Here is a 24,787-nt window from a genome sequence, read left to right as displayed (position 1 = left end):
CCACACATCCTTCCAGATCATTGTAGATTGAGATGAATTCTGGCCACCAAGTTAACCCTATCCATTCGCCCCAGGCTGCCATAATTCCACCAGCCGTTGGCAGAACATGACTGCTGCTGGCACGCGGATGTAGGTGCTCCAACCAGCAGTACGTAATTAATCATTATGTACCCTCCTCACTCTAACCATCATGACAAGATCCCATTCCGTTTTCCCCTCCAGCCGCCCTTGACTAAGCAGCCCTTTAGTTCTGGTCCAGATTCCAGAACTTATCAGTAGTAGCACATCTGCGCCGCTCCCCGTGCCAGATTTTCTTTCCAAGAACCTCAGTCGCCGCGTGTTGAGCCTGTCGTGAATCCGCAAATTGCACAAAACAGTGGTACCCGGGGCGAAAAGGGGGAACCAGTGAGGGCTGGGTGTGAAACCTTGCCTGGAAGCCGTGTCCGTTAGTACCAATTTCAATTTTTGTTCCTCGCCCGAGATAGATGCCTCACGCTGGTAAGTGGATATACAGACTTACATGTACAACTGAGGTAGAGCGGTGCTGTTTGGGGAGAGTCGGGTCAGTATAAAGTCCTTCCATCCACATGTGTAGCAAATCCATGATACAAATTAGAACAGTGAAAAGAAAGAAGAGAGGAGTATTGAAAAGAAAGGAAATACCTCAAAAATCATACCCCCTAAACAACCGCTTCATCTTCATCTGAGCAGCGGAATAACCCTGAATAGGCGGCAAGTTGCGGACCTCGATCGTCCGCCCCCGCATCGCGAATGAGTCCTTGGGAAGCTCGACAGGCGGACCGGGCTGAACATAGACCTCATAATACCTCCAGTGCCGCCTAAGGGTGAATACAGTGTATGCCCTCTGGACACGACTCTGGCTCCCTCGGCACTGGCGCCAGCCGCGCTAGAGGAGTATACTTAGACCCCTCTGCGTCCGAACATCTGACAACAGCCATGGTTGCAGTCCCAGGGACAATGGCACGAGTAGGACTGTAAGTGTGAAGAGGAGCAGGGTTGTAAACGTAAACAGGAGCGAGAACGAGCGCTGAATTAGTCATTCTCTTCTGATAGCATTGCCGAGCCGCGGTCTTGTTCCCCCCCCTTCACATACTCAAAGCCCTGGATGACAACAATGGCATCAAAGGCATTGCGGCGGCAGTCGAAGGTGACAAAGGCGAGTCACAGAACAATCACTTGAGGTCGTCATAAGGCGAGGAGATGTTCTGATGCTGTCAAAGTTGATCGTCATCCTAAGCAGGGTCCTCATGTGGGTGTGATTCATGTTAGGGGGCAGGTTGCCGATGTAGATACGTCCTTCCTTGGTGGCTTTGTCTCTGGCTTCTTGCAGGTGGGATTGCGTCATATGGGAAGGTTTCTGGTGCTTGTTATGGCGGCGAGTGGTTTCTCCTGGCTTCGTGGTTTACAAGGTGCTCGTTGAAGAGGGGTTGCGAGATTCTGTGTCTGTTTCTTTGAGGGCCTGCATGTTGTCATCAAAATCTGACAAGTGTAATGACTCCGAGGCCCCATTGCGACCGGCGAAGAAGGATATCAAAACCCGAGTTGGAGGAGGCCTTAAGCTTGCTGAGAAGTTGGTACACAGAATATAGTGAGCTGGAGAACGCAGTGCGTAGTGTGGTGAGCTTCCGGAGTCGTCGAGACGCGTGCCTTCTTCTTGGTGTTAAACAAGCCTGAGTTGGTTCCCGGGGAAGCATCTCAGGCGTCCACGGACCAAAATAAGCACATCACAAGACGGCCTTCGCTTTCGTCCAAGGCACCAATGGAAACTTCATGAATCCTTGCGGACGAACTGAGCATAGAGAGAACTAAGCACTTGTTTGATACCGGCCTCTCATGTGTATCTCGGGGTTTCTCGACGTTGCGTATATCATGTTTGATACAAGCTCAGTAAAGTGTTGTACAATCTGGCCCAGGACCAAATACAGCTCGCAATGCCTTTGGGCTTGTCATCAAGTCCCTTCAGGGTTCCTCATTAGATCTACCGACCCAGATGTCCACCCGATTTCTATCCTATCCATTATTTCCTTTTCCGCTCTGTCGCCTCCATCTTATCCTCCAACGCCTGAACATATCTTGTCAATCGTTGACACGAGTCCTGTAAAGCCTACAGACAAGGCCAAAAGAAAGCCACCAGTTAGCCATCCATCCTAGAAACCAAGTGTGTATATTTCGTTTCGATCGTATCGTGGGCGAAGCAAGGGGAGCTTAGTAAAGTAGTCGAGGAGGACTTCGGGGAATCTGCACACAGAAAAAATGACTCCGCCAGGGAATGAAGGAGACGAGACACAAAGCAGCCGCTCCCCACACAGCCAGGACGTGAGAGAGATATGTTAGATGCAGAGACGCACGTAGATATCTTCCGTCAACAGCTCGTTCGACGCCTTGTACTCCTGCAGGACGTAGCCGTAGACACTGCCGCCGGCGAGGGTACTTCCGAGCAGGAACCCAAAGAGACTGGATGTAGTAAAGTCGCTGGTCAGCATTCAAACCCCCCATTTGCATATTGAACATCAACAGGTTGGATCTCGTACCCTCCGCGGAAAGCACCGACGGGCTTTCGGGTAGGAAGTGCCGTAACCTCGGCAAGACGGCGCGAGCTGGTGGTGAAGCTGCGGGCAGCTGTGGAGCGCATTGGGGCTGCGGTTGCCAGGAGGCCTCGAGCCCCCGTCGAAGCTATTCTCGCAGACATCTTGATCGCGTGTGGGTGATCTCGGGGGGTGGAATGAGTGGTTGTGAGGGTTAATTGTTTGAAGAAGTGCAAGTGGAGGCAGGAGTTGACGATGGCCCGACGTGCAAGTGGCCGAAATTATTGGGACCCAGTTGCCGTTTGGCGATCAATTGGAGCAAGCCAGCGCAGGGACCGCCCTGGAGGCAAATTGCGGAGAACTAGCACAATGCTGAGCCAGGAGGTTTTAGCTGCTCTTTGACTGGCCCTGGCCGCGCCGCCGGCACTGGTGAGGGGCTGGCTCAGTGCGCTCTCAATAGGGGTAACACGTGTCTTCACTTTGAGAGAACCCATCTCGCTAGCTAGATATTAAATCCATCGTACTATTCATTACGCCTTGTAGTACTATATGCCTATGCTATGATAGTCACCACCATTACGAGGTTTTCCAGCGGGCATTTCACGTGGAGAAGCTCGTAAGAACAACTAGGAAATTCTGATTGACCTATGCTGGAACTAAGATATTCGCATTGTATCCCCGTCCCGCGGCCTGGGGCCCCCAGCTCGATTTGTCGAGCAGAGCCGTAGAAACTGTACAAGAAGTGTTTTGGTATTCGCGCGCCATCAATTCTTTAGAGTTCGTCGTGCGTCTCCTTGTCTGCCTCACCCTCGGCGGCAGACTCGGTGGCCGCAGGGGCAACGGGCGTCTCCTCCTCGGTCTTCTCGAAGACCTCGGCCTGGTACTTGCCGTTCTCTTTGACGAACTTGATCAGATCCTCAACAGTTCGGGAACCGCTGTAGGTGACGGGCTCGCCCTTGGAGCCAGCGGCGTAAAGCTTGATGGTGGGGAAACCCTGGATCTCATCCGGAACGTCGTTGGCAGTGGCATCAACCTTGGCGACGACAACCTTGTCCTTGAACTCGCTGTTGGCGTAGAGAGCACCGAGATCCTCATACTTGGGAGCCAGGGCCTTGCAGTGTCCACACCACGGTGCGTAGAACTCGATCAGAACGTCCTTGGTGTCGTCCAGAACAATGTCGTTGTAGTTCTTGGCGACGACAACGGCAACCGGGCCATCCTGAGACTCGGGGATGGGCTCCGACTTGACGCTGGGTTCGATCTTACCCGCGCTGAACTCGTCAACGAAGGTGGAGATGGCGTCGACGGTAATCTCCTTCTCCTGGTCAAAGGGGAACTTCTGGTTCTTAACCGTCTCCTGGATAGCGAAAGAGGGAAACTTGTCCGTCTTGAGGTTGAGGTTGCCGGCGTGCGCACCGAACGACTTGGCATCGATGGTCGCGAAGTTGATCTTGCCACGGTACTTCTCGGCAACCGGCTTGAGGCTGTCGCCAAGCTCCTTGCGCTCCTCGGGGGTCTCCGCGAAGATGTAGGCCAAGGGGAGGCCCGCGGACATGTATCCAGAGTAGGTCTCGGGACCGACCTCACCGATCAGGGGGGTGGACGAGGTCTTCGCAAAGGTCTCAATAGCCTCCACGTCGAACTTCTCAGAGAAAATGGACTTGCCCTCATCGAACTGCTTGTACAGAACGATGGCAGGGGCGGTTACGCCCTCGGCCTCGGCTAGAGCAACATCGTTGCTGGCACCGAAGGGATATGAGTCGCGGAGCTTCTCAGCAACCTCAGTAAACGTCTCGTTGGAAGCTTTGTCCGAGGCGTCAATGTAGGCGACAAGAACAACCTTATCGGCAGTCTTGAAGTCTTCAAGAGTCTCGCTGGTGAGGAGCGAAACAGCGGGGAGAGACTGCTTGATCATGTAGGATGTGATGCTGTCGGCAGGGAGCACTATTAGTAGGTTGGCCATAGACGATATGCACTCGAGGTAGGACTCACGCAGCAGCCTTTCTCTGGCCAGAGTAGGGAGTAATGTTATCCTTCCCGCGGAAGACCTTGAGAGTGGGGTAGCCCTCAACACCGTAGGACTGGCAGAGCTCGGCTTCCTCAGTGCAGTCAACCTTGACCAGCCTGATGTCCTTCTCCTTCAGTGTGGTCGCGGCCTCCTCATATTCGGGAGCGAGCGCCTTGCAGTGTCCGCTTTGTGATGTTTAGCAATCTGAATGAGGCCGAGGCGACAATCGTGTTCACAACGAGGGAAGCTTACCACCATGGTGCAAAGACTGTTGAAAACAGCGTCAGCAAGAGTTATGGAGCAGTATGATGCCTGGTGTGTCCGATACTTACATTCTGCAAGAACAAGGTCGTTGGACGCAACAAAGTCGTCAAAAGTGTCCTTCTTGAGCTGGGCAACGTCGGAAGCCGACACAGCGGCAGCGGCCGCCAGCAGGCTAAGAGCAACCTTTCTGTACATTGTGCAAGATCTAGCGCGACGATGAAAGCGTTAGCAACGGGAATGATCTTGGCGTGTAGGCGTGAATGGGTTGGCAAGTTGAGAAACTGCCCGGTGGGAGGAGGATACTCGGATGGGGAAGTTCGTGGATCCACCGTCAAGTTGACAGATTGACAAGGCTACTGCTATCAACGATAGCAGATCGCACCTCAAATAGCAATGGGCAACTTACATGGGAAAAGACCAGGCCAAGTGAATGGAATAGTTGGAAAGGACGTCGGGTGAATAGAACAGCAGATCAGTCAAATAATTCACTCGAGACGAATGGACAAGTTGGCTCCTTTTGTAGACTTGACAAATCCAGAGGGAACAACGAATTTGTAAATCTGTTCTCCAGAAGCTGATGAATCCTGTCACTGGTCTAAAGTGGCGTTGAACGGAATTTCTAAGCTCCACGCCCAGGTTTGGCCGCCCACTCAACCGCTGCGCGGCTACACAGGAACATGACACCTGTCTTCATCCCATTGCCAAGCAGTCCCATTTTTGGAGTAACTGGAACGCTAAAAACCGCCCTTTGGACAGGGATGAACTTTGGAGGAAGCGCCTTAGGGGTCCATCTGCGGAGCACCAGGCACCAAAGTCTTTAGCTTATGCGGGCAAAGTGCTGGTGATTGGTGATATCCATGGATTGAGCACACCTCACCCTACCTTAAACACAGCGAGACTTCAAAGTATGTTGATGTGCCATGTATCGTCCGGTGACTGACAAACATAGTTTCGGAGGCAACATTCAATGGGTCTGTCAATCGTGTCCTGGCCATTGGAAAGCCTTGGGAGTGTCAGCTTGCACTTGTATTGATGATCTGGGGGTAGTCGATTCTGAGAGCCTCAGATGGGCAAAAGCCAACCCCAACGTCCTTTGAAGTAGCCTCTAAGAATTCTAAACGTTCTTCTTATAGCACTATATCGGAGTTCTAGGGTTCGGTGTTTGTTTAGACGGTACGGAGTACACAAGGGCAACAACTGCAGCACGCAGCAATTGTTTTTCTAGGGTTCGGTGTTTGTTTAGACGGTACGGAGTACACAAGAGCAACAACTGCAGCACGCAGCAATTGTTTTCCCCCCCATTGTTGAGACTGTTTGCAGTTCGGCATCCAGGTCCGGACTCAAAGCGTACAGCCATGATCAAAAAGTCTGGGGACCGCCCCGCAACCGCTACAGGGCACTACGACTACCGCTTGGCCATTTCTCCAAGAATGTAAGCGATTTTGCACACAAAACGGAGTCAAAATACAACTCAGTATGTAGATATTGATATTCTGTGAACCAACCGCAAGCGTTTTTAACCGCGCTCAGCCGGCGTTTTAGTGTAATGATCAGCCGCTTGACAGCCCGCCCCGCATTGCTGCCCAGTGTAGCCTTAAACTCTGTATTGTCGAGCTTAATCTTTTTTAATCTGAGGCATTGATTGCCTATGATACGTGAGCCCATAGGGCGTCCGCTACCCTGGAGAGTAGATAAGATAAAGACACGATAGGATAGGGCTGCAAGGGTGCCAGCCAGCCCAAAAGGGCCCTCGGCCAGCCAGCTAGCTAGCTAATCAAGCTTCTCAATACATTGCACTTCACACCCCATATGCACTCGCATCAGCTTAATAGGGACAAGATCTAGGCTATGAGCTGGCAATTCGACTGGTGGAATAGGCTGACGACTAAACCACTCTATCGCTTACGCCGAGAGGTGGGTCTTTGCGTTATGCTACTAAAAATGTATCTAGTCTTACATATATAGGAGCATACACACACTTTTCTAATGCCTTTAAATGACTCCAGGCAGTTGTTAACAGTCCTTAACGTTCAACCCCACCTCACCGGCCACCCACCTTTCTGGCCACCTAATCTGCCAACTACAACAATCTTCTGCACAACAGATCATCGTCGTTATTGGCTATTATTATACAATGCCTCGATATTCAGAAAATTCGATTCAAGGCGCTCTCAACGATATCAATCAAGGGATATCCCAGCGCCAGGCTTCCCTCCGATGGGGCGTTCCACGCTCTACCCTCCAATTACGACTCGGCGATGGCCTCAGCCATTCTGACACGTCAATCGCGTCGATGAAGCTATCTAGGGATCAGGAAGACGCGCTGATTGGATGGATCCTCGAAATGGATCGCGAGGGTCGTAGCCCGTCGGCGCTATTCATCGCTAAGATGGCGTTGATTCTGTTACCTCAGGATCGTCGATCAGAGGGCCTCGGTCGCCATTGGGTTCATCGCTTTATTCAACGCCATCCAGAGGTCGGAAGTATCCAATCTCGACGCCTCGACCGTCAGCGATTTGATGGCCTATCGACGCAGAATATCGACGATTTCTTCGAGACGTACGAAGCCTTGATGTCAGCTCACGACTACTTTCCACATAACGTCTGGAATATGGACGAAACAGGCATCGCGATTGGCGAAGGGATCGAGGGTATAGTGTACGGATCGTCAGAGAAACATACAACATTCGTTCGGAGTGACGAAAGCCGCGAATGGGTCACTATATTACATGCTATATCGGCGATGGGTAACTCGTTGACCCCAGCAGTAATATATACTGGCAAGAGCCTCCAAGCCCAATGGTTTAACGATTGCGACGATATACCTGATTGGCAATATACTTATTCGTCTAACGGTTGGATCAGTACAGATATCGCCGTTCGATGGCTTCGTGATATCTTTATACCTCGTACACAACCAGTTGATCCCGACGAGCAGCGGCTCTTGATATTAGATGGTCATATCGCTCACGACAACGTCGAGTTTATGTGGTTAGCCTATTGTAACAAGATCTCGTTACTATTTTTGCCAGCACACTGTTCTCACGGGCTCCAACCTCTCGACGTCGCCGTATTTGCTCCATTAAAGCGGTACTATCGCTCGTTAGCGACCTCTCTCTCGATCGAGTACTGTTCTATTCCATTTAAAAAGTCGACGTTCCTCTCGCTATACATCGAGGCATATACGAAGTCGTTCACGATCAGTAATATACAATCAGGCTTCTCTGCAACTGGAATATACCCATTAGATCCATCGCGACCTCAGCCGACGATAGCCCCCCTATCAGAACGACCAACTACACCACCAACAGCTGGTAATTGGCTTGATCCGACAATAATAGCGACGCCAGTGACTAGCTTAGTAGCTAGGGAGAGTCTGGCAGCGATTACGCCATTGCGATCGTCGCAACGGCTATTGTTTCGGAAGCTGACTCGTCGGCTAGATGTACAGAACGTCGAGGTCGCTACTTTGGCCCAACGTGTACACGCATTAGAAGCCGAGATAACTTCGTTACGCCCCAAACCACGTAAGAAGGTACGATTAGGGCCTAATGAACGATTTGGTAACATTGTACAGATTAAGGAAGCGATGGATCGAGCCCTTGAAGTAGAACGGCAACGAGACCAGGTACAACGTCGGAATCAGGTAATACTGGACCCAGCTAAGGTGTCAGAATCTATCAGATCTATACCTCAGGAAGCCCTAGAGCACAGCTTTCTATTAGAGCTGGTTGTACCTGAATAGCTATAATAGTACGTTGAATACACTGTTTCGAATACCTTCAATTGGATTGCAATGTGTGGCCAGAAGGGTGTGTGGCCAGAAGGGTGGGTGGCCGGAAAGGTGGGGTTGTACGTTACTAAGCGTCTCAAATCGGAAGACCCAGGCGGTTGGGCTGCTAGTAGAATTTTATATAGAAGACTCGTCTAAAATATTACCCTACGCTTCGATTAATACGGAGACTCCTCAAGGTTTTCTAGCTAACAATAAGTAAAATTACAATGATTTTTTACTACCTCTTTGTACGCTGTATGCACGACTCTATTCTAGGACCTCTATTACGTATATTATAAGCCGTGAGGCAGCGATGTATAGCAGATTACTAACTTTCAACCCTAGACTGTTTATCAATTACTTATAGGAGGAGGGCCGCCGCACAGTAGCATAAGTACTTCTACGCCAACTACGATCAGCTTGCAACATCATCTGAGGCTATACTTTTACATCATCATGACAAGTTTTGACCCAACTGAGATTCTCATATGTGCCATCATATTTCGCTGTGAAGAATCTACACTTCATGCCTCCGTAACAAAGAATGTTGACAGAATCGCGCCGACATATGCTCAGCTGCTCTAGCGAAAACAATGAACTCGTCATCTTGTTTGGTACTTTCCTTGAGGCACAGGGCGAACAGCAATGGTCATTGATTTTGGAATTTCTTTTTCTTTCTATCCGTATATTTTTACCTAAGACCAAACGGAGATGAAGTTGTCGTTTTTGATCTACAAGACACAATTAAGTTCGCAGACACCGGGCGCTATCAAGGTGGCATAGGACAAAGGTGAGTCACTACTTACAAGTCCCTTTGTCGACTGCCAACGCCGGAAAAGGGACACGTCAACATCCGATGGCTCTTGGACATTGGAATCCAGCAATGAGCTACAAAAAGAATCTGACGAGGCTGTAGCATGTTGACTTTCTTAGCGCCGTGCGGTTAGGCACCCTGTAGCCTATGAGTAGGTAGCCGACCGAATGTTTCAGGCCCCAGGGAAGTAGAAACACGGCTAGCATATGTTCAATCCATAAGCCTAATGAGTAAAAAAGCTTTGAATAAGTGCTTCATTCCTCTCACCCGATCCCAAACCTTGCATGTTCCTATCTAGTATGCAACTCTGCCTAGCGACACCCACCTCCCACTCCTCGTCCTTCCCACCCCACCACTTCTCTAAAGCGCCTTCACAATGCTTCGCTCATCACACAAATCCCTCAACAGCCCCTTCAGTGCGGCCTCCTCATCCAGCGCGCCCATGGAGTACGTCGACTCAAAGGCAAAGATGCTTAACTGCCCAAAGAACGGCCTCAAAATCTTGGCGACCAACTCGTCCTTGCGATCCATGGCCAGCTCATCGTTGATGCCCCCCGGCCCTAGTAGCGGCCGCCTGTAAGACCCCGAAGCGGCCATAATGGCAGCGGACTCGGTCTGCAGGGCCGAGTTGTTGGCGATGGAGCTGTTGCCGAGCTCCTCGGACAGCTCGTCAACGAGGGCGACGGGCTGGTACGAGGGCGAACGGTAGATGGCGTCTATGGTGTCGGTGACGAAGAGCCACTCGTGCAGCTGGAAGTCGTCGGGGGCCACGCAGATGAGCAGGTCGAGGAGCTTACAGGCCTGCAGGGTCGACATGTTGTTATACGTGTCGCTGCTGGCGCTGTGGTCGGGCGAGGCGACAGACGAGATGGCTGCGTGCAGCTCGGCGTTGATGACGGGCCATAGGGGTGAGAGATGCATTGCTGATGTGCGGAGGACCAGGGCGCGGACAACCATGTAGATTTCGGCCCTGGTGGTCGAGGATGGCGAGGAGGTTGAGGTTGCGCCCATGAGTTCAACGAGTCGCTCAAGTATGGTAGGAAGATCCGCCACGAAGGTGTCGGTTCCGCAGGCGAGAATCAGCGTTGCTACGCGACGAAGGTTTAGCTGCGTTTTGCGGTCCGCTTCAAGCCTCGCAGACGTGGCACCTACGCCGAAAACAATGCCTGCGGTTGTAGGTGGCGTGATGCGGCTAAGAATTTCAGTCATGCGATCTTTGTCTGTGACAGTCCACTGCTTGAACAGTGGCAGCCAGCCGCTTTGGACCAGTGCAACGGATGACCCGAAGAAACGCGCATCGTTAAAAGCATCGCCGACGTCCTTCTTCCATGTCTTCTGGTTGTTGGGGAGTCTGGCCAGTTCCTGGAGAAGAGTCAAGTTGCTCTTGGATATGGTCTCAGGGAATCCCTTGGAGCGAATCGTCGGACCGATGACGTTTGCTGAAATGGCACCAGCTGCTGTCAGGACACGATCAGACTCTACGAGGATCTTGGGTAAATTAGGTACGATGGTGGAAAGAATTCCAACAACATCATCAGCCCTTTCCGCAGGGCTTCTCGCGGGTGAGACGTGTCGATCCTCAGACTTTGGCTTGTCCGACTGGGAGGTGGTCGAGTTTTCGGAAAATGACGTTGGCCTCGTTGTGAAGAGAGCAGTGAGGAGTCGGAGAAACAAATCCTACGAATAATTAGCAACGCCCACCGAGCAGGGACACCATCGAACTTACGCCTAGGTCTCTCCGCATCTTCCGCTGCTCGCCGAAATTCGTATTGTCCACCTTTTCGCCCAAGATAGCGGCAAACTCCAGCAAGCTCGGCAAAGTTTGCCTATGTGGAAAGGGGTTGCCCAGGAGGTCTCGGAGAAATATCATGCAGTCCTGCCAGATCTCATCCATCGCGTCGTCTTCGAGAGACCGGGCATAGTCAACCAAGAATATGACCAGATCAGTATCCTGTAAAGATATGGTCAAGGTCGACTTTCTACCCGGATCGAGCGCACCTGGGTTGGTACGGCTGTAGATTGCGTTGAAAATGGCGGGGATGGTGTATCGTGGACGAGAACCGTCCAGAGCTGGGAGCAGTTTGAAAACCTCTGAGTGCTTCGTTGTATCTGGGCTGCTCAATGACGCACGCCAGATACCAACCACAGTCTCGAGACACTCCAGGGCCTCGGCGGCGAAGACATGTTCGAGGAGCCGGCGGGCACGGTTCCGCATGCGCAGGGAAGTATAGAGGAAGGATGAAGCCGAGTCAGTATCCAGAGTCGACGCTTCACTCCCTTGACCCCAAGACCAGATTCGGAAACAGATGCGTACCGCGTCTTGGAACGCAAGTAACACCGTGAGTCTGTCATTTGCCGTTGCGCTGCGCGATTGTGGAGCCTCCGAATTAAATACTCCAGACACCATGTTGCCAAAGAACCCAGCCGGTTGATCTGGGCTCTTGGTGACGTGGGTTCTAGCCTCCTCAGCCAAGAGTTGATCGTGGGCTTTGGCCAGAACTTGCTCAAGTGCATTGAGTAATGATATCAGCGTCGATTCGGGTGCATTGATGCCGACCGACGTCTTTCCATTCTGTTTGAACGTCTTCTGAAGATCCTCAAAAGTACTTGCCACTTGCTCACACAAAGTCCCAACTAATGGTATGAGCACCTGAAAGACGGAGTTGGCATAGAAGGGCAAACATTCCGTCAAGAACCCAACCCAGCTATCTAGCACTGGGCGGCTGCTAGACGAGCCTAAGCCAGCCTGAATGCACTTCAGTAACGAGGGAGGTGGAGGTGTATTGTCAGGTACGTGTTCAACAGTCCCAGATGACATGCGTACGCTACCTGACGGATAGCTCAAGGCCCGTTTTTCACCCGTAGGTGATGAAGGAAGTTCATTTGGAGAGACATCCCGCAGCTTAAGTGACGCGAAAACGACGTCGAGGAGCAAGACCTGGACATATGGATCTGGCCCATCCAGTGATTGGTGGAGTCGCTCGATCAAAATATTCTCTAGATGCAGATTTGACAGTGATTCCGCATAAGGGCTCAAGAGAATCTGGTGGAGGAGGGTGAGAGCGCATCGATGAAGTTGAGCAATGCGTAGCTGCACTTGCATGTCTCCAGGGAATTTATTGCCTGCGATGCATCTCAAACAGACTTGTAGGAAGAACTCTTGCAAGGAGACATCGCTTTCGGTAATCGCTACTCCAAGTCAGCCATGCACTTATCAGTGTGCGGTATAGTAAACCTACTGATTTCTATCACACTCGAGTCTGGCTCCTCGATCGACCGAGTTGCAAGCACTCCCCAGAACGCATCCGGCGCCCACCGAAACATGTTGGAAAGCGTACGTAGGTAGTACAAGGCCAGGTCCAGGTCGTCTTCTGCTGTAAATGCGATGGAGTGACTTGACACCGTCGCATTCGGTGTCTTTGGTAGTGTTCTTAGGAACGAGAGTTGTGAAAGTTTTGTCACAAACACCAGGAAAAGTCTGGTAATGGCGTCAGCAACTCAAGCTTTGGCATACTTGCTAGGGCACCTACTTCTCGATACCGACCATGCTATTAAGCCAAGTCTTTACCGCCATGAATAGCTGCGTTCGATCATCCGAGAGAGCATCGAGCATCAGGAATAAGGGTCGAGTCAACATTACTTCGTAGTAATCTTGTCCAGATACTCGAGGTACAGCCTTCAGGTCTACCGTCGGGGTCTTGGGGGCTCGTCGGTCAGTACTGTCTTGCAGCGTGTGTGACCAGAGAATGCTGAAGCTCCGGCCAGGTTCTGCTGGTCGAATGGCGAATGTACCGTTTGTGTCGTTTTTCTGCATCAGGGCTGCAATAGCGCCTTCTATGTCACGATTTTGAACCGTCAGCGCTGACTGCAATTGCCACAGACACCGCACTGTCTCCACATGGTATTTCGGCTCTGACAGGGACAAGAATCCCCAGGCATGACGAACCAACGGCTCGACCAAGGACGACAGTGAGGTCGTGGGTATTCTCGCTCCGCTGTAGAGCTGTGTGGACAACGACAAGATTGATTTGAAAGAGACGAAAGGCAGATCGACGACAGACAACCTGGCTTGCATGGCTGACAGTAACCTCTCGATCTCCACTTGATACTCCTGCGGCACCTTGGACAACAACATTGCTAGGACTCGACTCCTGATTGCCAATGCTTGGGTTGAGTTTTCCTCAGCCAAGCATTCACATGTCAGATTACCGGCTTTTTGCAACAGGAGGGCCCCAACATTCCGCGCAGAGAAGGGGGTGTTACTAGCCTCGAGATTTCCCTGATCAGTAACATAGAAATTCTTGATCTTCTTGAGAAGGTCATTGTTCGACATGGATGCTATGACGGGACCCTCCAAGGATCCTACCGAATCCCTCTGTCCCGATTTGACGGGGAAAGCTCGATCTGGGACGAGCTCCAAGAGATTCAGGACAATGTTCAGCGCCTGATCTGACAAGGCAGCCTTTGCACTCTCAGTCAGTGTCGTGGATCGGTTGTCCCGTTCCCTGCAATCCTCCAGCATTGCTAAGATTGACAAGGCTGCCAGAGGAGCATGAATAGTGACCATTTCTTCTTCCTTGATGTTAAAATGATCCATGATGAACTGGACCAAAGAGAGATTATCAAGGCGCTCTGCATAACCCGTGGCTCCAGGGCCGATAGCTTGAGCTATGAGCCCAATGAGTTCACTATAAATAAGTCCACTTTCAACGCCATCGAAGAAGACGCTCGCGCTGCGCAGGACTTCGTTAAACTCGGCCTTGCCAGCAACCCCTGTCTTGAAGTCCCTGACACTTTTTACGACAGGGAGGAAGATTTCAGGTACCACAACACCACCGATCTCCCACCTATCCATCAAGGACAGACATATCCGGTATGGACGCGCTCGTTCAGTTGGGTTGCTGTCAGACGCAGTCTTGATCATGGATAATAGTGCCTGCGTCAGAGCTTGCAGCCCGTACTCTTCAAAGTAGCTCGTCTTCGTGGAGAAGTACGCGTGGGGGGTATCTGATGGTGATGTTGGGGAGTCGAGACCATTCTCGTTCTCCTGGCTCGCAGGTTCGGGGCCTAAGAACCAAGCCCACAGACGTCGGTTCAGGCTCATGTCTCTCCGGGTGACGACGCCGGCAGCGGCACGAAGCAAAAGCTCCAAGTCTTCAGGTTTGACCCGTTTCTGCAGTACTTTGGAGTGCAGAGGCAGGTGTGTTACTAAAAGGTCGAGGAATCCCCGCTGAATAAGAAGTTGTTCATCGACGAGACCGGCGGCGAAACATCTCAAAAGCAAGCCAGGTTCAGGGGACGTCACGAGACTTGTCAACTCCTCGGATAATCCGGCTTCCTCTGAGTCTTCACCCTTGGATTTCGTGGCCGTTGGTTCATTCGACAGGGAATGTCCTAATTGTGGGAGATTTCGAACGAGATACGCCAAAGCACCCGGACGACGGCTCTGACTAGTAATTGCAGCTAAGAAAAAGCATTGCCAGAAGAATTCGTCGCCAGTCGAATGGATTGCTGTGAGCAATTGGCTGTCTGGCGAACGGATGGCGACCTTGAAGTTCTCTAACAGTTTCAGAGTCCTGTCAAAATCCTCGCTTGTCTCCTCCTCCAGCCCAGGCAGCAGTCCCAATATGACGGATTTCATGGCAGGCCGCAGGGATCGGGGGTCCAGCTCGATGAAGTATCTCTCGAGAAGCTCGAGAAAGGGGGCCCGTACAGTCAAAGAGGCAAATGAGAGAGTCGTAGAGAGCCCAGGGAGGTATAGAGGGAGGTCCTTAGCGAGGCCATCCTTGCCAATGATGGAGAAGACATAGTTATACACCTCGAGTGCCTTCTGATGTACGCCCGAGGGGAGAGATGGGTTGAGGCACTGGGAGAGACGTTTCGCCACCAAGGTTTTGGAGGGTACGGTTGTGATGCTGGCTTGTCGTGCCTGCAGGGCCTTGAGCAGCCTGCTCAGGAAGGATATGTAGTCTGCCCATTCCAGGAGTGCTGTGTCGAACAACGACAGGGCTCGTTCGACGCCGGACGCATACTTTCGGTAGGCTTTGTCTTTGAGCGGCGGCTCTTCTGTATATAGACATCAGCATGCGACTCGGACTCGGACGTATGGCAAGGTAGGATAGGGTAGGGTACCTGAGCTGAGCTGGTTCCTCCATTGTCGCGGGGTTGGCGTATTGCGTCCAGAGCTCTCCGGGGAGAGTGACCGGGCGGGACCAGGCTCGAGAGCCATGGCGCGTGGCTTCCAGAGCGCGTACTATGGTGGGAGTGGTCGCAAAACCATGAGGTCTTGAGGGGAGGCGCTGGCAGAGTCGCAGTGCATCGCTGCCTCAAACGTGGCGGTTTGAACACATGGAGAAGTCTCCAAAGTCGCAAATAATGTTATCCCTAGAAGTCCTGTCGCAACCTTGAGGTTTACGTTGCTTGTATCTAGCTACCTGCTAGTGCACCGGTAAATGCGGGTCTGATTGGCTGATACCCCTGCAGGGATGATGCCACGCCCTGAGTGTGCGCTGCAAGGCTCCAGCGGCTGCCAACTAGTCTCCAATGACGTGCAAGAATACAACGCAGCATTACCTGACGAGCCCGATAGCTCCAGGCGGTTCATAGCCCATAGGGTGCCAACGTCGCTGCGCTGCTCAAGCACGCGACTACGAAGTATCGTCATCGCTGTCGGCCTTGAACGAGCTGCGGCTCTACGAATGGCGCCGCGAACCTCCAACACCCCGGATCCGCCCCGACTACATAGAAAGAGGATGCAAACCCCACAACGCAATTTATCTCTACAATGCAATCGGGCAAGCAAGAAGCCCGAGCTTCGAGCGCCGACAGCAACCATGGCGACTTTGAGGAAATGCCGCCGCCCCCTTTGCCACCTCGACCGTCAATAGAACCTATGAAGCCGGCCCTGCAATCGAAACCGACCACGGCCATCTCGTCTATGAACATTCAGACGTTGTCCTTTCCAGACGGCACACGGGGCACCTTCACCAGCGGGGAAGACACTACAGCTGCGCCGGAGCCTGTGATAATTCCAGGGGATCTTGCGTCTACACGAGGTACCAGTGCAGTCGCAAATGATTTGGACGAAGGCTTAAGTGTTATGAGTTTCGTCCCTACAGTGCGGCCGCCTGGGGACTTGGAAAGCTTGATGGTGGGGGACAACAGCAACAGGACCGCAGCTTGGCACTCGCTGCGGTCACAGGCGCCAACGGTGCCACCGTTCGAGAAAATGAGGACCAAAGAGGGCTCCCTGTTGACGGATTTCCCAAAGGAATTTGACGATATACCAGATGAATCCGAGAAGGATTGGCACGACTGGGACCGTCTCGAAGTGTGGAAGTCCAAACTAAAACACTACATGATCCTATCCTCGGCCGGGAAGCCCATATACAGCAGACACGGCGACCTGGCGCTTATCAACTCATACATGGGCGTTGTACAGACCATCATATCTTTCTACGAAGGGGCTAAGAATCCCCTGCTGGGGTTCACTGCTGGGACCACACGCTTTGTGATTGCAACCGAAGGGCCGCTCTACTTGATCGCCATCAGCAAGCTGGGAGAAAGCGATTCGCAACTCCGGGCCCAGCTGGACGCTCTGTATATGCAGATACTTTCCACCCTCACACTTCCAACACTAACTCACATTTTTGCGAATCGCCCATCGTCAGATCTCCGCAAGCCTCTCGAGGGAACGGAGTCATTGCTTTCATCGTTGGCGGATAGCTTCACTAAAGGCTCGCCATCTGCGCTTCTAGGGGCGCTGGAGTGTTTGAAGATTAGGAAGTCACACAGACATTCCATCAACAACGCGTTCCTCAAGACGAGAGCCGACAAACTACTCTATGGGCTGATCGTAGCAGGCGGGAAGCTCGTGAGCGTTATCAGGCCGCGGAGGCATTCACTTCATCCGAGCGATTTACAACTAATTTTCAACATGTTGTTCGAATCGGGCGGGATCAAAGCAACAGGTGGAGAGAACTGGATTCCCATCTGCCTGCCCGCATTCAACAACCGCGGTTATCTCTACATGTACGTCAGTTTTCTCGACAGCCACTCAGAAAGCCCGTCGACATCTCCCAAAGACAAATCGTCGTCTCATGATGATGACACCGCCGTCATCCTCATCAGTCCGGACAAGGAGAGCTTCTTCGCCCTTCAGAAGATGAAAGACGACGTTGTCGTCGAGCTGAAGAATAAGGGCAGTCTCGACATCATCAGAACCGCAACTACCCAGGGGCGCCCCAAGGTCGACGACGTTGCGCCCGGCTTGCAAACCAGTCACTTCCTTTTTAAATCCAAAGCGAACGTACAGTTCTGCATGTCGTCCCTTGAACCCCTCTTCAGCGACTTGGTTTCACACCGGCGCCTCATGTCACTCTACCACAGCCTCCACGCTACCGTTCACGCGCGGCATTCGCATCTGAAGATCTTACACTGCGTTGGCGATGATGCAACGTCACTTGCTTGGATCACGCCCATCTTTGAGTTCTACTGTGTCGCCGGTCCCAACACCTCGAGACAGGTCATGACGCAAGGGGCGAACGAGATTATTCAGTGGGCCAAAAGAGAGGAAGAGCGATTGTTCATTATTGGCGGAGGCGTGTTTTGAACGCCCTCTGCAAGTTTATTACATTACATTAAAGGGTAATATACTTTAAGTCTATCTGGCTGATGCGATTGTGGCCGCTCCATGATTCCAGGAAGTAGAATGAACAAACACGGTTATTACTCCACACAACCCATCTTTCCTGGTGTCAATTCTCCAAGGGGAGTAGGATAGAGGGTTTTATTACACCTCGTTGATACCCAATCCGGCAAGCCAGTGTCCCGATCTCGGCCGTCGTTTTAAAGGAGGCAGAATAGCCTGCCCATCATAATCCATATGCACCACAAGAGCGTCCTCCCAACGCTCATTCTTAGGTCCAATGGGCTCTTCATCCTGACCCATCATAACGCCCGAATCGAGCGACTGCCGGCAACTGACGTCCTTGGGGTCCTTCCTCTTTCTCGTGAGCAACTTCCTCAATCCCGCAGCCCAACTCTCCCGACGACTCTTCGGCGGCGCCTCCTCGTCCGCCGCCAACGGTCGCGCCCGTTTGAGCCCCCCCGGACCAGGCTCTGAGGCCCGCCTCTCCGCATTCTCGGGCAGCGAAAGCACCGACGGCCAAAACACCGACCCTGGCGTTGACCTGGCCCTCGTCTCCCGCTTGTGAGGCGACTCCTCCTCTTCCTTCTCCTCGTTGGGCTCCGGTGCCTCCCAGTCCGGAAAAGTCCACTCCCAATCCTGCTCCATCGTGGGATTCAGCCGCTTGACCCACACGAGGTCGCCGCATTTCGATTCCACCTGGTTCCCCAGGCTGAGGGGTCGGGAATCCTCGTGGATCTCCCAGGCGATCTTGCGGCGCCTTTCGCTGAGGTTCAGGAACGCGGCGCGCAGCTCCTCGCTTACTGTGGCGTCAACCGCAGCGACGTTTATGCTCGCACCTGGGTGTTTGATGCTGTGGCCTAGGTTGCCGTATGCGTCAGGAATGTCTAGGTGGATGTGCTCAGTGAACCTGGACGAATTGTGCAGTCGCACGGATTTTCCCGTTAGGCTTGAGCAAGCTGTCGTATGCATCGAGCTGATAGCGGCCGTGGGGAACAAGGGGTTCGGTGTCTCGTGCAGCAAGGGGGACGGCTCGAAGCTGGAGCTGCCACTGTCGTCGACGACGCTGCGGGGTAAGGACGCGGGCACTGGCTCCTCGATTGTCGTCATGGGGATCAGGGGATGAACGTGGGTCATCAGCTTGACACCGGGTGAATGCGAAAAGCCAGGCATAGGTGCTTCCATTGGATTTATCGCGATGGGGCACCCCTGCCGATCTTTCAGGGGGTTTCGCTGGTTGAAAATTCGCCGTGCAGGATTGTTCGAGGAGAGAAATCAGAGAGGGTCCAGGAACCCTGAGGTGCATGGCCAGATGCTTTGGCACGCACACGCATACGTCGAGCCAGGAATACAGAAATCCAGGAACGAGGCGTTCAGGACTCGTGATACAATTTCGCTCTGATCAAACTCTTGTGGATGTGGATCGAATGAATTCTCGGCGTGACACTCACGATCTTTGGCAATGAAAAGGTAATTGAGTGGGAAAGGGGGTAAAGCGAGTGGTATCTGGACGTATGTCCACAGAAGAGCGAACGGATGGTAATGACAGCAACAGCCACCACCTGCAGTAAAGGCGAAACGAGGGTGATGAAGGTTGGAATTTTTCGAATGGGTATATGATGGGGAAGGGAGGAAATTTTCCAAAGACGGGTCAAAACATGGTCAAAAAGAGGGATGAGGTTGGGCACTCGTGAGCTGACTGTTAAGCTTCCGCGGATAATGACGTGTGAGCACATATCTAGAGCTTCCCCAGAGCCCCAGAGCCCCAGAGCCACAGAGTACTTGAGTACCAGAGTAACCCATATAAGAAAGCTTCAGAGGTACGTCTGTCTGGCCCTCGCTGTTAAACCTGTCGGTTGTCTCGTGTTGCCATTGGCAGCTGGACGCGGAGAAGTGGAGGTATATGCCACTAGCATTTGATGTTCCAAACAATACCCAGAGTTAAAAGGGGTGGCTTGTCCATCAAAGTCCACAGTCTTCACACGAAGCGCACGTTGGGCCTAATGTATCGCAATTCTGATATATATAACATAACTAGGAATTAACAAGGTACAACGAAGTACATGGAGAGTGTTCCCTCTTTGCATTGTGTTACCCTGGACGCAAGTATGCCCAGCTCCACTATCGGCTTATACCAATGGACTGCCGCGTGAATTATCAATTCTAACAGAACAACGTGAATAGCTGAGAACAGTCCCTATTGAGTCAGGCTCCAAAAAGTGTTTGTGCAATGCACACCAAAAATTTGCCTCCTCAAAGCCAACAGTCGATGACCCAGAAGAGAGCCCTATCAATTCTTCCATCCCTCGACCAAACACTTAGATGTTGAATTGGCCATCACATGCCGTGAATCTTCTTGCCGTAAGCCTTCACTGTCTCCTTGGTACGTCTCATCCACTTGGAGACCTTATCTCGTACTCGTCGTCGAAAGCGAGCCCGTTGCGGCGGCACAGGCGAAAGACCCTCGCTGACCGTGAATTGCTTGCTGTCAAAATCGATATTGTCTGTTCCCAACACACTATCCAAGCCGGCTTGCCTCTTGTCGGGCACTAGCTGTGTCACCGATGTTGGCATCGCTTGTCCTCGTCGAACATGGGGAGATCGCTCTATGATCCATCCAATATTTGACAAACTCTTACGCAATCTTTGCTGCCGCTTTGATCCTGCGCTCTTCCTTGCTCTGGTTGTACTCCAGTCCCGTCTTCCCCGCACTCTCGTGAGGATGCGTTGCTTTTTTGGCTCGAGTTCTGCGCCCTGGTTTTCCTGTCGAGCTTCTGCATTTCTGGGATCCTCAGATGCTACACCAGGCTTCTCGATCGAACTTCCCACATCATGATGGGTACTCGAGGTCAGCTTTCTGCTTACCTCACGGAAAGCGGAGCTCAGCCCGCTCGGTAAACTGAACAAATCCTTTGCCTGCTGTCTAGCCAGACTTGCGACAATTTCAGAACCTCGAGCGGCCGGGTGTCGTCGTACAGTCGTAGGGGATGGGCTACCACCACCAACACTTCGAGAACCCCTTAATCGGAATTTTCTCTTGGCTGATGCCAGACTATTGTCGTTGCCGTCCTCGCTCTCATGTTCAATCTCCGGGCTATGACTGCACCACGGGTAGTTGCTGTCCGAATTCCAGGGTCGAGAATCTCTTGGGTTCGTTCTGGAATAAATAGCCTCCTTGGGCCTGAGCCGTATCTTCGGAAGCTTCTTGGGTAAGCTTGACAATCGGTTACCTCCATCACACATACTATTTGTAGGGAACTGTGTTTTGTTCGGCCCTCTAAATACGTTGGAGGTGTCAGATGAAGCGAAACTGAATGGCGCAAGAACCTCTGCAACGTCGTCCTCGTCACCTGTTGTGGGGGGTGTAGATGGCTGAACGTAACCAGGCTCACCAGGTAAGGGCGGCAGCGCTTTCATGAGTTGAGGGATACTGTTCTTGACCTTGAGCTGCCGGGCGGGAGATATAGGCTTTGGTGATATCAAAGGCGTTTCTGAGCATGATGGAGTAAGCCGTGGAAAATCTCCGCTGCTTTCTCTAGGCAGATCCTTCGTCGCTATGTTGAGAGCAGCTTGGTTCCTCCTGTGGCATCGGTATTGATTGAAATTATTCTCACTTCCTTTCATTCTCAGCGAATTTGTGGTGTCTGGAGATGAATTAACATCTCCACGCTCGTCCGAGCATCGATGCACTGTATTTTCACCAGGGTTTGAAGATATTGATGACTTTCGAGATTCGGCGTTTTCCACGATCGCATCAAGCTTCAGCCGCAGGTCTTCTCCCATCAGACTGGGTCCAGCAGCTAGATTACTGTTGGGCTTGGAATCGACAACCATTGAACCGAGAGGCTCTGTTGATGTTCCGCGGCGCAAGGGACGAACGAAGGTTCCTTGTGCTTTTTCATCCAATGTCTTTGAATGACCATCAGCTGGGTTGGAGTTTGATCCTCCTTTGGAGGGGCTTTGCACAGAAATAATAGGAGTTGCTACCTCGGTCCGGTCAACACTTGCATGAGAAGCTCTTTCCAAAGAACTCTCATCTTCAACATCATCCTTGAGAATTACCCCTTGTTCACTGCGGATGGTAGGAGTTCCGGAGCCTTGTACCTGTACCTGACGACCTGGTAGTGCTGACATAGTCTTGGAGCTTGCTGTTGCACGGTAGCTTAGATAACTGTACGTAGCCTCTCTGGACTCGATATCTAGACTTGGATTGAAGGTGTCCATGGAACCACGGCCAATTTGCGACGGTAACAGGTCGATATCACTACCTCTTGTCTGCGTTCTTTTCCTGCCCGCGCTGTTGGGTACAGCAACAATCCCCTGCGGCGGAGATGCGGGGGTTCGTTGGGTCAAACCTTGACCGGTGGTGGGCTGGTCGCTGTCACCGTCACCGTGGCCTCCAACGTCTTTCCTCGCTTGGATATGCTCGGTGTCTCCCGAATCACTCCGATTCTCATTCTCTTGCAAGGACTCGGATTCTGCATCCACGCCCAAAGCAGCTGCCAGCTGTTCCTCAGACCCTTCTCTGAGGACCATAGGACGTTGGGCACTCGGTGCTCTAGTTGGAACCGGCGCTACTGGCTGGACTGGAGTTGATGACCGAGGTTGCTTGCTTTCAAACTCCTCGGTGTAATCATAGTATCGTGGCGGTGGAGCAGGAGGCGCCAGCTGGGTGTTTTTGAGAGCGGATGGCATGCGATGATACATATTTATGACCGAAGTCAGACTTGATGTTCTCGAAGAGTTGCTATCCAATCTATCTCGGAATGGTGCATTCCAAGAAGCTACGGAGGCTGCAGACACAGTCCGAACCGAAGGTGGGCCTGGGTGACGGCGCATAGGGGGCCCTTGGCCAAGCAATGGAGGAGTCGACTGATTTGCATCGGCGCGGAGCCCCAAAGGAGGAGGTCTTCGAGGCTGCGGGTATGACGATTTATATGGTCCATGGCTAGTTCTCTGGGGAATTGGGTCAGTAAATGAATGCATCGCAAAGACGTTGCCAAGGAGTCCTCACCAAGGAGATTCTGTTAATCTCTACCATGCGACTATAGTCAACAAGGCCATTCTCCGTCACAGCTGGAGACGACGGCCGAGCGCCCGGTCGCTTCAGACGTGTAGGGTAGGGAAAGGGAGAACGCGGTCGTTGCATATTACTGCCACTGGCCTGGCTCTGCATCGTGGCGTTCGACTTGTGATGAGACAAATGTCTCGATCCAACCGTGGTCATGGAGTAGGAGCGTTGCCCGCCGATTTCGTCCGTCGAAGGAGTCAAGGTGCTGGTGACAGAGCTTTGAGAGGCGGAACCGTACATGGAAAGAATTTCCGAGGTCGTGTCTCGATGCGAAGGTGGTTTTCTTCGATCATCAACTGAGCGTCGCACGGGTGGAAGCATCTGCCCTGTTCCTCTCGAGATGTTGTTGCGTCTTGGAGTCAACTCGCCTAGGTTTGAAGAGCTAGAAGGCTTTATGCTGAAAATACCGATGTCTCCAGTCTCGGTGGTGGTTTTTAGCATGCTCTCCAAGGCTCCGGGAGAGTGCAGCAACACGGAGTTTTCGTTGACACTTCGGAGGGGCTTGTGCAGTGGTCTTCCGTGATGGGCGTAGCTACTACGAAGAGTTCCATGGCTGGCTGAGCGCCGAGGCAGTCGATAGTTACTTGTATCCATCTTGTGGCGATCTCTGACTTAACCCTAGGAGTGGCCAAAACATCCAAGGGCAGTGAAAGGGACAAGAGAAGAAGCGCTAGATTATTTCAATAATAGTACGGCGATGGGTAAAATAGCATGCAGCCCAAAGTCGTCGTCCATGAAGTGGCATGGCAGCCAGCTTCGAGTTGGGAAAGTGGTTGAGGAAAGGCTTGATATCGCGGGTATTTCATACAGATGTCGGTCTTTCAGCCTGGACTGCCCTAAGTATCAGAGACTGTAGTTACCTGTCGCCTTGTTACAACATTTGGAAGTGACGGCCCGGAAACTGGCTCATGTGACTGGAAGCGTTTGGGCTCCTCTGAACCGGGTTCGAGGAAGGAAAGTGCAAAGCTCAGACGAATGGCACATTACAACTTCGGAATCACCAGGAAAACAACCTGACCTTTACGCAGTCATGTACATCAGAGGTTTCCGTGCAATAACAATGGGACTACGTCCTGTGATGTATTTTACGTTCAAGGTTGTCAAGTTTACGCACCCGGATTAGCAACCATTATGTCTTATCGCGGGAATAATGATTTGAGGTCTGTAATGTCGACCAGAAAACTGCAGGGGACTGAGCGCAAGAATATCTTGGGGGACGCGAGTGAATGTGGAGGTATTACTGCTGGTAGTCAGCATGTGTACCATCAATGGGTGAATGGTACGGCTTAGCACCATCCAAGAAGTACCAATGAAAGTCCGTCATAAGCCCATGCCTACCCTCAAGAAGCAGAGGGCTCCTCCAGTTCCTCGATGCCAGTTCTCACATCTTCCTTCCCAGATGCCATACTCCATGTCGTGTATTGCATCACCTACTTTTGACGACTAGAGCAGTCGAGCCAGTCGACCAGTGAGTCTATATATCAACCCCGTTGCCCAATCCAAGAATACTTCAGTCCAGACGGCTAAGTGGATGCCCAGCCACGTCATCCGAACAGCATGTAGAACGTCGATGCGAGAAATTCCAATACACCTCCACAACTGAGATATCCCTTGGTGGCCTTGGTTTCGACGGCTTTCAAAGGCAGTATATTAGAGATAACA

General features: G+C 52.1%; 6 protein-coding genes across 6 annotated transcripts; 1 reads left to right on the top strand and 5 right to left on the bottom strand.

The window, feature by feature from the left end:
• Positions 1–2,038: 2,038 nt before the first annotated feature.
• On the bottom strand, positions 2,039–2,710 carry BCR38DRAFT_339974 (uncharacterized protein; the record flags this gene model as incomplete). Its single annotated transcript, XM_040855739.1, has 3 exons — positions 2,039–2,125; positions 2,370–2,475; positions 2,553–2,710. 3 exons carry the CDS (start codon positions 2,708–2,710, stop codon positions 2,039–2,041), a joined length of 351 nt encoding a protein of 116 aa, XP_040716926.1.
• A 332-nt stretch (positions 2,711–3,042) lies between these two features.
• BCR38DRAFT_428879 (protein disulfide isomerase) lies at positions 3,043–5,247 on the bottom strand. Its single transcript, XM_040859925.1, has 5 exons — positions 5,225–5,247; positions 4,887–5,171; positions 4,807–4,822; positions 4,539–4,739; positions 3,043–4,474 (listed from the first exon to the last, which is right to left on the bottom strand). The coding sequence occupies exons 2-5, from the start codon at positions 5,011–5,013 to the stop codon at positions 3,319–3,321; spliced, it is 1,500 nt and encodes a 499-aa protein (XP_040716925.1). The 5' UTR covers positions 5,014–5,171; positions 5,225–5,247; the 3' UTR covers positions 3,043–3,318.
• Positions 5,248–9,288: 4,041 nt separating this feature from the next.
• BCR38DRAFT_473312 (putative regulator of reproduction dopa) lies at positions 9,289–15,803 on the bottom strand. The gene is made up of 5 exons (XM_040862937.1): positions 15,540–15,803; positions 12,938–15,473; positions 12,647–12,885; positions 11,134–12,596; positions 9,289–11,084 (listed from the first exon to the last, which is right to left on the bottom strand). Exons 1-5 carry the CDS (start codon positions 15,634–15,636, stop codon positions 9,768–9,770), a joined length of 5,652 nt encoding a protein of 1,883 aa, XP_040716924.1. The 5' UTR covers positions 15,637–15,803; the 3' UTR covers positions 9,289–9,767.
• Positions 15,804–16,257: 454 nt separating this feature from the next.
• BCR38DRAFT_456635 (trafficking protein Mon1-domain-containing protein) lies at positions 16,258–18,018 on the top strand (the record flags this gene model as incomplete). The annotated part of the gene is made up of 1 exon (XM_040861944.1): positions 16,258–18,018. One exon carries the CDS (start codon positions 16,258–16,260, stop codon positions 18,016–18,018), a length of 1,761 nt encoding a protein of 586 aa, XP_040716923.1.
• Positions 18,019–18,108: 90 nt separating this feature from the next.
• On the bottom strand, positions 18,109–19,333 carry BCR38DRAFT_170128 (uncharacterized protein). The gene has a single exon (XM_040853845.1). The coding sequence runs from the start codon at positions 19,237–19,239 to the stop codon at positions 18,199–18,201; it is 1,041 nt and encodes a 346-aa protein (XP_040716922.1). The 5' UTR covers positions 19,240–19,333; the 3' UTR covers positions 18,109–18,198.
• A 1,015-nt stretch (positions 19,334–20,348) lies between these two features.
• Positions 20,349–23,845, bottom strand: BCR38DRAFT_511578 (uncharacterized protein). Its single transcript, XM_040865034.1, has 2 exons — positions 23,069–23,845; positions 20,349–23,010 (listed from the first exon to the last, which is right to left on the bottom strand). The coding sequence occupies exons 1-2, from the start codon at positions 23,717–23,719 to the stop codon at positions 20,392–20,394; spliced, it is 3,270 nt and encodes a 1,089-aa protein (XP_040716921.1). The 5' UTR covers positions 23,720–23,845; the 3' UTR covers positions 20,349–20,391.
• Between the last annotated feature and the right edge of the window lie 942 nt (positions 23,846–24,787).

Source organism: Pseudomassariella vexata, assembly GCF_002105095.1.
Source record: "Pseudomassariella vexata strain CBS 129021 chromosome Unknown BCR38scaffold_5, whole genome shotgun sequence".
NCBI classification, from domain to species: domain Eukaryota; kingdom Fungi; phylum Ascomycota; class Sordariomycetes; order Amphisphaeriales; family Pseudomassariaceae; genus Pseudomassariella; species Pseudomassariella vexata.
Note: the sequence above shows the minus strand (reverse complement) of the source record. Positions and strands in the feature narration are given on the sequence as shown.